Raw genomic sequence first — 12,699 nt, forward strand, 5'->3', positions numbered from 1 at the left:
TGGCAATCACACTCCAAGCTTATGGCCCTCTGATATACATCTAAATGGTCTCATGACTGAGGTTCTACTAAACAGCAATAAATAGCGTTTTCCTCACAACACTAGCCTGTTAAGGTCCTGGAAACCTTGCTTCCAAAATACGTTAGACACTTACTCTATCCCTAAACCCCTCCCAACCTGCAGGTATATAACCAGTTACCCGTCACAACCCCAGTGCAGCTCTCTCTGCCCACGGGTCCTGTCCTTGTGCTTTAATAAAATCACCTTTTTGCACCAAAGACTTTTCAAGAATTCTTTCTTGGCCATTAGCTCTGGAGCCCCACCATCACTCCGAAACACCATCACCTGTAGTAGGAAAGCTCTTCAGAGGACAAGGAAACACTTGCAGGTGAACACAGGAAGGGAAAGGATATATTTTGTGGACTATTCAGAAATACCTGGTCTAGGCACAGGAGAAAGGACGTCTTGTGGCCCTGCCCATGCCATTCTTTCTGACTAAATGCCTTGTTACCTGTTCTCTGCCCGGTCTAAACCTTTCACAAGCAACTCTTTCCCACCTCCAAGAGTCTCTTCCTCCATCCACTTGGCCAGCATTTTCCTCTCCCCAGCCTCACAAAGTAACCTTCATTCTCAGTGTTCCTTTCGCTCCCAGGCCTTACCTAATAATGGTCGCATTTCCTCCTTTGACTGTTATTTAGCTTTTTTTGTTCCTCTTATCCCACGCGGGGCAGATGCTCTCTGGCAGCAGCTACGGAGGTCCTTTATAACTCCCCGCTGGCTCTAAAGAGCCGCCTTCCTTCAGCCTTTGGGGTATAGGGCGGGAAAGCCACGGAACAGCTGCTCTCATTGGCTAACATTTGCTTTTCTCACCGCGCGGAGGCTCCTGGGAGGAGGTTTGAGGTGTTTTGTTTTGTTTTGTTTTGTTTTGTTTTGTTTTGTTTTGTTTTGTTTTGTTTTGTTTTGTTTTGTTTTGTTCTTGCAGCGAAGCACCGCCCACTATAATTCCTGGGCTTGGCCACTATTGACTCGTGAGTTCCGGGTTTTCTAGGTCAGAGGGCGGGGCAGCCTGGGGAGGCTGCGCCCTCTCTCCGAATTAGGTTACCTGTGAACCATCATTTTAATTTGGATTCCTCTGGTCTTCTGAGGTCCCCTCCACCTCCCTGGCGAGTCTTATGCCTGCATCCCTGCCAGGTCTGTTTGTGAACCTTCACTTCTGGAGGTGGGGAAGTTTGCGAATTTTTGAAGAACGATTTTAGCAGATCCAGAAATGGAGGCTTTCCGAACACAAATATTCTACAGCAAGGGAAGAGGCAGGAGACTCATTACGTGGTCAGTATAGGACGTGAACAGGACGAAGGTAGAATAAGCAGGGGAAATGTTGCTCACCCTGTTTTCTTTGGGACAGTACATAGTAGAATTGGTTTAGGTATACAGTCATAAATATAAATAAAAATAATATAAAGTTTTAAATAAGATAAAAAGTAAAGATAAAAATAAATATAAATATTTTGCTACACAGAATATTTAAAAAAGGGTAGTCAAGGGTTTGGATTTAATAAAATTAGTTTTTATTGCTTCATCAACGATATTTAAAGTAAAACTTTTCTTCCCTTTCTTTTCTAGAAGTGTGTAGTGGTAAAGAATATAGTGTCTTCTAGTAGTTTGGTGCCACTGCCTTGATTCATGCTTAAACGCCAGCAGTTTTACCCACTATTGGTTTTGCACTATTGGAGTCAAGGTCAACACAGGTAAATAGTTTCTAAGGATTATTATGAAAAGTTTTGACCTCGTGATACTCCCCCGAAAGTCTTGACTTTCCCAGGGGTATAAGGACTACATTTTGAGAATCAGTGCCCTAGGGAACAGTAAGGCCTTTTCTTTTTCTCTCTAATCCTTCTCATGCAGAGAAGGTAGTACACTTTAGTGAATTATTCAGTATCTCCTTTTCATGTGTGTGTACAGTTGTCCATTCAATTACACGCAAACACCATATTCAATTTGCAACCCACAGAAGGGATTTTAGAAGCCATCTGGACCAATAATTGGTCATTTAAAAATGTTCCACTAACTAATGGCCTGAATGCCATGATTTGAGTCTTTGTTCCCCTTAATGTAATGTCTTGTATTTCTTTGTCTGCTTTTCAGGTTTTTTTCTTCCAGTTTTTTAAGTAGTTTGATTATGATGTGTCTGACTATAATTTTAAGTTCATCTGTTTGGGTTTTGCTGTGCTTTTTGGATCTGTGAATTTATACCTTTCACTAAATTTGGGTAATTTTCAACTATTTTATATGTATGTATGATTATGTATTTTTTCTGCTCCAGTCTCTTTCTCTTCTCCCTCTGAAACTTCTGTGACATGAATATTGTTCCTTTTGATATTGTCCTACAGGTCTCTAAGACTATTTTCAACTCATTTCATTTTTTTTCCTTGTTTATATTGAATACTTTTTTTTTTTATCTTCAAGCTCAGTGACTCTTTCTTCTGTCATCTCCATTCTGCTGAGTCCCTACAGTGTTGCTGTAGGATTATGTTATGCGGAATCTGCTACTGCTGCACAGTGGGGAGGAGGAGTTGCTCTGCCTCTTTATTGGCACTTCCCTGGAATAGAGTAGAAGGCTGAAATAGGGTTTGCCTTTCAGGAGCTACCTCACTGGTTGTGAGGAGGGGAAGGAGTGCTGCTAGTTTGAGGATAACCACCTGGAATAGGATAGGTAAAAATTGGAAAGATTCCATCCCATGGTCCTCCCTTTCTTATTTGCCAGTCCTATAGCTAGACAGAATAGAATTTTCTCCTTTTTTTTTTTTTCTTCCTGTCTGGGCCATTGGAAGTTCTGGTTTTTAGGCTGCTCTAGCGTTCAGAATATATATGAGGCAAAAAAGAAAACTCAAGGAACTTGCAGCTACCGTGTCCCCTAAGTCCTGAGACCCTGAGCCAGTCTGCCTGCTTTTATCTGCTTTTTAGAGGCTTCTGGTAGTTTTATATATTTTAGTCCAAGGTTTTTATTTATAGGAGAGGTTGAGTGGAAGTGATTATCTTATCAGGGAATAGAAGTCTCTTATCTCTGTTTTTATTAAAAAATAATCTTTGTTACTTTGATAGGTCAAAAATTATTACTTCCTTTGTAATGTTATTATAGTCAAGGGAAGAGCTTGTTTTTTCACATAGTAACCATTATTTTCATTTATATATTGCTTAATTTGGGGGTTTACTCTTAATTTTGAAATAACTCTTAGACTGTTTTGGCAGATTTTTCCTCAGTTTGCTTTTTCACTCTTGTCTTAATCCTTTAATGCACAAAACTTTTAGATTTTTATATAATCATGTCAGTATTTCCTCTGTGGTATCTTCCATTAATTTTATACTTAGAAAATATTTCTTCTTCCTAAAATCAGATAAATACATAAACTTCTTCCTGCTTTCATTTTATATGTTTAACTCTTTGATCCATCTCAGTTTTATCAGTGTGTTGTTAAACATGAGTATTGTGCTTAAAATTTTTCAAGTTATTAACTATGGTATTCTATGCGTTTTTCTCATGAAAAGTTACTCCTACCTTGTTAAAGGTAAAGGTAGGTCTTTTAGCCACCTGGGTGGCTCAGTTGGTTTAAGTGTCCAACTCTTGATTTCAGCTCAGGTCATGATCTTGCAGTTCGTGAGGTCGAGCGCCACACTGGGCTCTGTACTGACAGTGCAGAGTCTGCTTGGGATTCTCTCTCTTTCTCCTCTCTCTCTGCCTCTCCCCAGCTCGTGTGCTCTCTCAAAATAAATAATAATTTTTAAAAAAAAATTTTAAAAAATATATAAATTTGTTTTTCATTTGCCACCAGTGGAGAATGGGGACTGTGTATGGGGCCAGCACTGGCCCTAGAGAGTGGTGAGGCACGGCCCAGGCCAGGGAAGCATATGTTGGGAGTGGACTGTGAAATGAGGTGGGGACATTATGTCTTGTTCTCTGCAGCTCAAAGTGCTAGTCCACATGAGTTGTGCCTACACACCATACAAAAATAGGCAGCAGGCTGGTTTTGGCCCATGGGCCACAGTTTCCCAACCTCTGCTCTAGCAACCTGGTGAAGGACCAGAGAACCAAACTGAAAGGGAAAACCCTTTCCTCCTGCAAAGTCTCTGCAGTACCCTTTACTTATAAAGCTTAACATCACGTCAGCTGGAAAAGGAAAAATATTTAAAAGGCCCAGATCCATTTTCACATTCAGGTAACAAAAGCAATAATTTGGCAACTGGCATAACTAGTATGGTAGAAGGTATAGGGAGGAAAGGGGAATCTGAATTGCTTGCCCAAAGCTTTGATTAGTGAAATGATATAAGAGCTGGTGTGGCGATTTCTTTTTTTCTAAATGGAAAATGAAAACTAGGAATCCTTGGTAGGCTTAATTGTGAGGTGTAGAGAATTCTTATTCCAAACTTTTCCTTCAGTACACCACTTACCTTGTCATCTGTAAATGTGAATAATATTATCCAGTTTTCAGTGCTGTTGAAAGAATTAGTGATAACTTCTACATAATACCTGATCCATAGGCCTTCAATAAAAAGTAGCTCTTCTTCCCTAGATGGATCAAAAGCTGAGAAAAAGCCAGGAAGAAGAGTAGGATTAAAATAGAAAATTAGATGTAATTATTCCCAGGAAATGGAGAGGTAAGTGTTTTTGAAATGAAATATTTAGAACTGCAGGTTTGAAGGAAAAAATGGGGGAAATTATTCAGGATAATTCCAGGAAGTGTATTGTGAATTGTGAATGCAAATCAGTCTTGCTCTTGGTTGTATTCCTGAGCATGGGCATTTATTTACACCATTTAATTTGGAGGAAAGAAATTTTTAGTTAGTGAATTTGGATTTCCTGGAATTTTAGATTTGCAAAGATTAGGATAGAAATAAGGTTCCTTGTGGTTATAGGTCTGAGATATTTCAATTTTCAGACTACAAGAGTTACATATCTATGGTAACTGATTTCTTACTCTGCCATTTTTTTGTGTTTCTGCTTTGGCTTCATTTATACTGTAATTTGGGAATTGACAAAGGGGTTTCATGGCTGGGAGTTACTATAACAGAAATGAATGATGCCCAGCATGTAGTGTTATTCTGGGACTGCAGCTTATCTGTGTCTAGGGATGACCTAAGCCTCATATTGAAAGTAAAAATCCTTAGAGAAATGGGTTTTCAGTTTTGAGATTTAACTGACTATAGCAGAATGGTTCTTAGAGGTCCCACATTGTGGGATCATGGAAAGACTTAACTATTAATGATGCTTGATGTAATTTATGAGAGATTTAATTTATATAGCACACCTTTGGGTGAGAAAAATAACTTGGGTAGGATTTTGCTAATACCAAAGCCCTTATTTCTCTCTTGTCATTTTTGGAGGGGTGAGTATAGATTTTATATTTGTGGGGAGGGGTGTGTTACACTAGGTGTTTAGAGCTTCCTGGGAGGAGTCAGGGAGACCAGATCTTATTTTTTATATAATTGCTGAGAGATTTTCCTGGTCCTCCAGTAAGATCACCTGGATCTAGATTGTCTAGACTCTCTTATGAACAATTATGCTGAGGATTAGAAGGATGAATGCCCAATTGCTAGTCTGTTTCCATGCTTTTATGGAATCTTGATATTTTATTTTCGCATTCGTTTGTGTGAACTACTTTAGTCCTCCCAAAAGCATGAGTGGACTGGTGGGTTTATTTGCTGAAATGACTGTCGTGCCAGGCACATAGTAGTAGTTCAGGAGAGAAAAGGAGTCTTTTGGGGAAAAACAACTAACAGTTTAAGGTCAGTGGGGGAGTTATAATAGATTATTGAACAGGTTAATGTCATTTGGTTTTGGGAGAGATAAATTGAGTCAATCCAAGATAATTGAGTGAGACCTAGAACCTTGGGGCCGCAGGCCTGTGGATCAAGGAGGGACAGTGAGGTATAGATTGAAGTTAGATCAGAGTGTGCTACTAAATTTTGCTGTACCCTTACATGGAGTTATCCTTAATGAAGTTAGAGCTGCATAACTCTATGTGAGGGAGTGAGATTAATGAAATCTGATGTTCTAGAATTTTGTAAGTAATTAAAGGTAGCCCTGTCTAAGGCAACCAAGTTCCTCTGGAGACCTCACAGAATCATGACCATCATAGAAGAGTCTTGTTACCAACAGAGAACAATATGACCTTGCTCTGGAACTTGAAGCAGAAGGATTTAGGCTAAACATTATTCCCAAGTATCCTTTTTTCTCCTCTGCCCCCACCCCCTTAACTCCAAAGCTTCCAGAAATTAAGAGCTATTGATCTTTTTCACAACAGGGTGGTGCTAGGTGGTAACTTCTGGTTTGTAATCATAGACCATTACAATTGGAAAAGATGGTTCAGTTTTGTCTTTCTGGAGCTGGAATTGGTGTCTCCTAATTAGAGGTATGATGCTGGTTTGTAGTGAATCTTTTCCTAATGAAATCTTTTTCCTAATGCAATCTTTTTTTTTTTTTTTGAAATGTCTTTTTGTTTTGGGGCATCAGAATAAGAGGGCTGGCAAGTAGATTTATTCCAAAGAGGAACAAAGTAAATGAAAAGGGATTGGTGCTATAGAAAGTTTCTGTCAGCTAGCTGGCTTTCTTAACCTCTGAACCAGCTGAGTGGTAGTAGGGCATTTGTTTCCTACCTCTCATTTTTGTTTTTCCTCTATTACTTAGAGTATAGTTATGCAGAAATCTATGTATAAATGAATGGTTATATATAAGTGAAAATGTTTTATTTTATTTTGCTTTCATATATTTCTTTTCCTTTAATTTCACCCTCTCCCAAAGGTTTCTATTTGGCCTCTTTTCTCATCACTGGGGTATCAATAAACATGGTCGATTTGGTTCTTGTCTTTCTCTCATGATGATACCATTGTGTGCAGCCAACCTATTTTTACCTGGAGCCAGTTGATATGAAGGTCAGACTTTATTTACCTTCCTCTTATTCTCAAAGCAGTTTTGCCCTTTTATCTCTAGTGGTTGCCCCATCCTATGGCCACTGACCTCTGTAAACAGGAAGTACAGCCAGACCAAGAGACTACACGAATGAGAGAAATCCTGCTCCATGTGGCTCTGCCTCTCCATCTGGCAGCTCTTCATTCATGCATTGTCCCTGTGCTGATGTGTTATTCTCCTGTTCTTAGAGATCCACAGTACCCTGCTCTAATTTAAAGACTGGGAGAAGGTACAATGAGTGCTGGTAGATCCTTTTGATTCTGAGCTGTAATTGTGGAGACAAACTTCCTCTTGCTCTGTGGTGGAGACACATAAAGGTGTGGGGAGGGTCAACCTTGGAGAAAAGGAAACCTAGCTCAGTAGCTAGTAACTCAGGCCTTAGAATTCAGTGGACTTAGGCATGAATCCACACTCTACCACTTACTGCTGTGTGACTACTTATAGCTGTGTCATTTTTATGTTATGTCCTTCACACCTTGGCCCTAACCTACCTTTCCAATCTAATCTCTTGCCTCTCCCGTTCTGTCTCCTCCCCACTCCCTCTAAGGGTTGTTTTATAACCAGATGGAACTACCTAGGAGCTTGTTGGAAAGATAAAACCTCTGGCCTCATTCCAGACCTAATGTACTGGAATCTGTACTTTCTGAAGTACACATTAAAGTTTAAGAAGCACTGGTCTAAGCTACTTTCTAGCACTTTTATTCCTGGGAGAAACTATGTCACAGTCTAGCCTGTGACTGCTGGGTATATGTGAATGTCCTTTGGAGAAGTAGGATATGCTTTGCAATTTGAAGTGTTCTCTGAATAATTCCCAGCTAAACTGTGTCCAAAATAGTAAGTCCTTGAGCAACTAGCTTCCTTTTCAACCCTTTGAGATTCATCCTGCTCCTTTCTCCTGATTTTCTGGGAGTTTCCTTTGAATCCAGAGAAAGTCTCCTCACCAGAGAGGAGCTTACACAGACTCAATTAAATGCCTGCTGTGTTTAATAAAGAATAATGTTGAGTGCAGCATGGACCATAGAAATTCAAAGGCTATTTGGCTGTCAGGGACCTTTTAATTTAGTTGGAAAGATATAAACATTCAGGGTAAAGTTAATGTTATGCCTTATATTTGGGTAGTCCTTTGTCATCTACCATCACCTCTTCTGAATTTTTGCAATAATTCTGTGATGTTGGTAGGAACGTATTATTGGCTTTTTTTTTTAAGATAAAAAAGTCAGATCCAAAGATATGGAGGGATTTAGCAATGCCACATGGCTGTTCAAGAGCTGGGGTATGTGTCTATGTCTTACAGCTCTTAGTCTAGGCTGTTTTCTTGTTAAAACTATTGTGCCTCATTGTATCCTCTAGTACGGAATTAATTTAAAATAAAGAAAATGCAGTATAGCATTGCAAAATTTTAATGTGGTAGTTGAGAGAAATCATTTGACCAAAAGAATATGAGGGGGCTTCAGTGAAAAAGGTATTTTGCAGGACTCTGAAAGATGAACAGGCTATACTGGGCAGAGAAAAGGGGTGGGCAATCCAAGAAGAAGGACAAGAGGCAGAAAAGCAAGGTCTTTTCAAAGAATAATGATTATACCAGAATTCTTAGGCTATTTGTAAATTGGACTGTTCCAATCCAACCGAATGAGGCATCTGAATTTCAGATGTAGGAATCATTGTTTAGGGTAGTGGTTTAGTGGTTCCTTCTTTCCTTCCTATTCTTGCATAGAATCCACCGTGTCATGAGACACATCAGGGAGGCATGACCATAGATCTCTAACTGGTGGGCGGAAAAGGTGGGAGTTTCTAGGTCGGGGGTTGTTTGCTAGACTACCACATTTTTTTTTTTTTAAAGGCATCATATGACCTGTTTTAGATAGTTGGGGGCAGCTTCTTTCACCTTAGGGAAATGTGGGTCAATGGTATTCAGGACCACGGAAAAATAGTGAACTTAAGAAAATGGTTGAGATCAAGGTCAAGAAGTGGTAGCACAATAAGGGGCGGGGCGAACACACCCTGGGATCATAAGGGTGATTCTTATGGGTGCAGAGGCGCTGAGGATCTGGATTGGTTTAGACCTAGAAGAAAGTTAAGTCTGATTGGACACCCTACCTGGGTAGGATCTGGCAGCTCCCTAACCAGGACCTGAACATCTCTGTGGGGCCTTGCCATTGTGACGTGGTCCAGCCAGTCTCAGCTTTAGGTCCCGCCTTGGCTGGGGAGGCCCAGAGCAGTGGCCCCGCAGAGGCGGGAGCGGGGCCATGGCTGAGGTGCCTGGGCCCACTGGCGAATCCAAAGGCACTGAAGTTAAAACCCAGCAGGCCACGGAAAAAACCCTCAGGGCACCGCCAAGGCGGGGTCCGCCCTCGGTGCTCAAAGTGTCCCAGTTGTTGCTCCGAGCCATCACAGCACACAAAGGGCTGACTCTGGCCACTCTCAAGAAGGAACTCGGAAATGCTGGCTACGAAGTGCGTCGGAAGTGCCGCCACTCAGGCGAAGCACCCAGGTCTGATGTTAAGGGCACGCTTCTCCGAGTCAGCGGTAGCGATGCCTCCGGCTACTTCAGGGTTTGGAAGAGTCCAAAGCCGAAGAGAAAGCCGGGACGCCCGAGGTTGGAGGGGGGCATGCGCTCTTCGAGGAGGACTCCTCCTAGGCCACCGAGCCCACGGAGGCGCAGCACGCATCGCAGGGCGGCCAAGAAGGCCAGGGAATTATGGAGACGGAGCACGAAGGGAAACACGAGGGTGAGGAAGGTCAGGCCAAGAGCCAAGGACTCGGTGTGTTCGAAAGCCAAGGAGGGAGCAAGGGCCAAGGTGATGAACCAGGGGAGAGGTCGGACCATGAAGGAAGACATCAGGCCTAGGACCCGAGAGAAGAGGCCAAGCTCGAAGCCCAGGGAAGAGAAGCAGCAGGACCAGGAGACGTTGGTAAAACGCACCATCCAGAAGACATCCTTGGTTAAAAGTGACCTAAATTTTAGCGGTCAGGGGAAGACCCATGCATGACCCAAGGGCTGTTTGCACAAAGACTTCTACTAAAGCTTAAAGTCCTCTGTATGCAGCCGGATGCCTGTAGTGTGGGAGCAATTTCCCTTCCTCCAGGCACAGATGCCTTTCCCCTTAGGCTCTAATGAGAGCAGCTCTCACACACTGAAGTGGACAAAACTATACACAAGACCTTTCCACTACATTGTGTCTGTTTTCATCTTTGCTGTACCAGGAAGGGTAAGGGTGGGTGGTGAGGTGAGACCTATAGCAGAGGCATATGGGGTGAAGAGACAAGGAGATGTTGGGATTCTATTCCTGCTTCAGGACCTGGGAAAATGCCTTTCAGAAGGAAAAAAGAAAATAGGTAGTAGAAAAGCGGCAACTTGATGAGATTAGATAGAAGTACTGAAGTAACGTTAGACACCCTATCAAATCCAAATTGAGTTTTGGGGAGAAGGGCATGTAGAGAGCAAAGTGGGGGGCATCGTTGGGACAAGAAAATAGACAACCTTTAAGTTGAGTGGTCTCACTGATCCAAAGTGTTCTTAACTGAAATTCCTTTTAGGAAAAAGGCCCTTCTCCCAAAATTGTAATGGGTTTATAGTTTTTGCTTGACTTGATAATCTTAACTTTAAAACTTTGTCATATATGTTAATCTTCACTTAAAGGAGAGTGTGAAAGCATCTAGCACAGAGCTTGGCACAGGGTAGGTGCTCATTACTGAGATTTTAATGAGTATAAATAATTTGTGATTATGTAATAATGACTATAGCAGAAAACTATACAGGATCAGTACTTAATGAGACCAGGATTCTAGTCAAAGTTCTGCCACTCTGACCTTGGCTGAGTTGTTACTTACCTGTTCATAGCTTGGTTTTCCTTCTCTGTAAAAAAAGAGTTGGAATTGGGCTAGGATGATTTTAAGTGTTAGTAAAATAAGAAGTACTTAAAATATCATGACATAGGCTTTTCTTGCCAAAATTCAGTAAAGGAGTTATCAACTGGGAAAGCACTAACTATAAGAGAGGATATTATCAAGATTTATGAATGCAAAACAAACAACAAAGATTTATAGAATGCTTATCAGAAATATATGATGGGGAAGGCTAATGAATAGCTAAGTCTTTTGCTTTTCTTAAAAAACAACAGGCATTGAACACTATATATCAAATATGGAGCAAATGTATGATTTCTTTTGGTTCTGAAAGCAAAGGTTAAGAGCAACATGGGAGTAGTTCTCATGCCATAGGTCATGACAGGACACGGAAGTGGTCCCTAGGGAAGTAAACATCAAAGTTGCTGGTTCAGGGAAATGACGCTGTTTCCAACTGAAGCCAAACAAATAGGGGAAAGGGAACAACTGGGAAGGTGCTTTTTATTCTTGAAAAGAGGTGAGAGTGATCGTTGGAGGTGGGAAGGTGTTGGGACAACCTGGGGAGCTTTTTCAGAGTGTACCTGACCAAGCTTTTGCCAAGAGTCTGATATCACCTACAAGGGGGAACAGAGTATGTGTATTTACAAAAAAAACAAAACAAAACAACCACACAAGAAGAAAAGAAACCTTAAGTGATGCTAATAATCACCCCCTCACACCCTTAAATAAGAATTACCACTTTAAACCTATGCAAAGCTAATAGTAAAATGCTTGAAGTATATCTCCTCTATAGATGATTTGAACTTTGAAATTTCCCCCTGCTGTAATTAGGTTCATTGTGTTCTTGAATTGTCTGTGAGTAGCAGAATGAAGCAAACGGAATCAGAGAATAGGGAGCCATCTGAAAAGAGGCTGTGAAAAACATTGTCTATTGAACACAATTGGAACAAAGTTAATCAGATGTCCTTGTGATAGCCAGATGTATTGCCCCTTTATAGTCCTGAGAGGTTTTATTATTTCATTTTTATTTTAGAGAAAGTGTGAATCAGGGAGAGGCAGAGAGAGGGGGAAAGAATCCCAAGGAGGCTCCACACTGTCAGTGTGGAGCTTGATGCGGGGCTCGAACCCACAAACCATGAGATCATAACCTGAGCTGAATTTGAGTGCTTAACTGGCTGAGCCACCCAGATGCCCTTGTAGTTCTGGAAAGTTTTTACCTAAAGAATCAGATGATCTAGAACTAGATGCCTTTTCTCCTAAGATGGGATGCAAAACAGGGGCAAACATTTTTCTAGATTTCCTAAGAACCATCACAGTTCTGTTTGTATTGTGATGATTTCATTTAAGCAAATTTCCATCCATTCAGTCAGTACATTTATTGAATTTATTAAGTGTCAGATCCTGACTATAATAGCTATCAATGGTCACTACAGATTATTTTTCATTCATAAGCTTTTGGGTGGCTGTACTCCAATGAAATATAAGAAATGACTTTACTCACTGGCAAGCTATCCAGATTATCTAGATTATAATGCTAGCTGGGTACTTCTGTGAAAGGAATTCCCAAGAATAGGTAATCTCATCCCAAGTGTTCACTAATAACTAAATGCCTACAAGATTCTGGGTGCTTTGCTGAATAAAGATGGATAAAACATAATCCCTACTTCTCACTGCTCACACTCTAGTGCCATATTTGGGTATTTAACTTTAGTTAGAGCAAATGGAACATCCCTGACCTCAATTCTTTGCTTTCAACTGCCTAGTCGATGATGATGATCAGAAAATTGTTGGACTTTAGAGTTGTAACAAAGCTTAGATGCCCTTTTGCATCAACTATTCAATGGTTGTTGATAAAACAGTTAACAAAAAATACAAATGGCCTTTAAAAA

The 12,699-nt window shown here is 40.9% G+C and overlaps 2 protein-coding genes across 3 annotated transcripts in view; one reads left to right on the plus strand and one right to left on the minus strand.

Annotated features, from left to right (window-relative positions):
- Positions 1 to 1,496, minus strand: part of LOC115518889 (olfactory receptor 10AD1-like) — a 90,849-nt gene extending 89,353 nt beyond the window's left edge. For both annotated transcript variants that reach the window (XM_030322472.1, XM_030322473.1), the window contains exon 1: positions 660 to 1,496. The gene's annotated coding sequence lies outside the window, so the exon portion shown is untranslated. The remainder of the gene's footprint in view (positions 1 to 659) is intronic.
- Positions 1,497 to 4,645: 3,149 nt separating this feature from the next.
- Positions 4,646 to 10,024, plus strand: LOC115518686 (testis-specific H1 histone). Its single transcript, XM_030322244.1, is given in 3 exon segments — positions 4,646 to 4,653; positions 9,070 to 9,179; positions 9,182 to 10,024. Coding segments are annotated over 3 exon segments (891 nt in total). The 3' UTR covers positions 9,955 to 10,024.
- Positions 10,025 to 12,699: the final 2,675 nt, after the last annotated feature.

This window comes from Lynx canadensis, chromosome B4 (assembly GCF_007474595.2).
Source record: "Lynx canadensis isolate LIC74 chromosome B4, mLynCan4.pri.v2, whole genome shotgun sequence".
Classification (NCBI taxonomy): Eukaryota; Metazoa; Chordata; class Mammalia; order Carnivora; family Felidae; genus Lynx; species Lynx canadensis.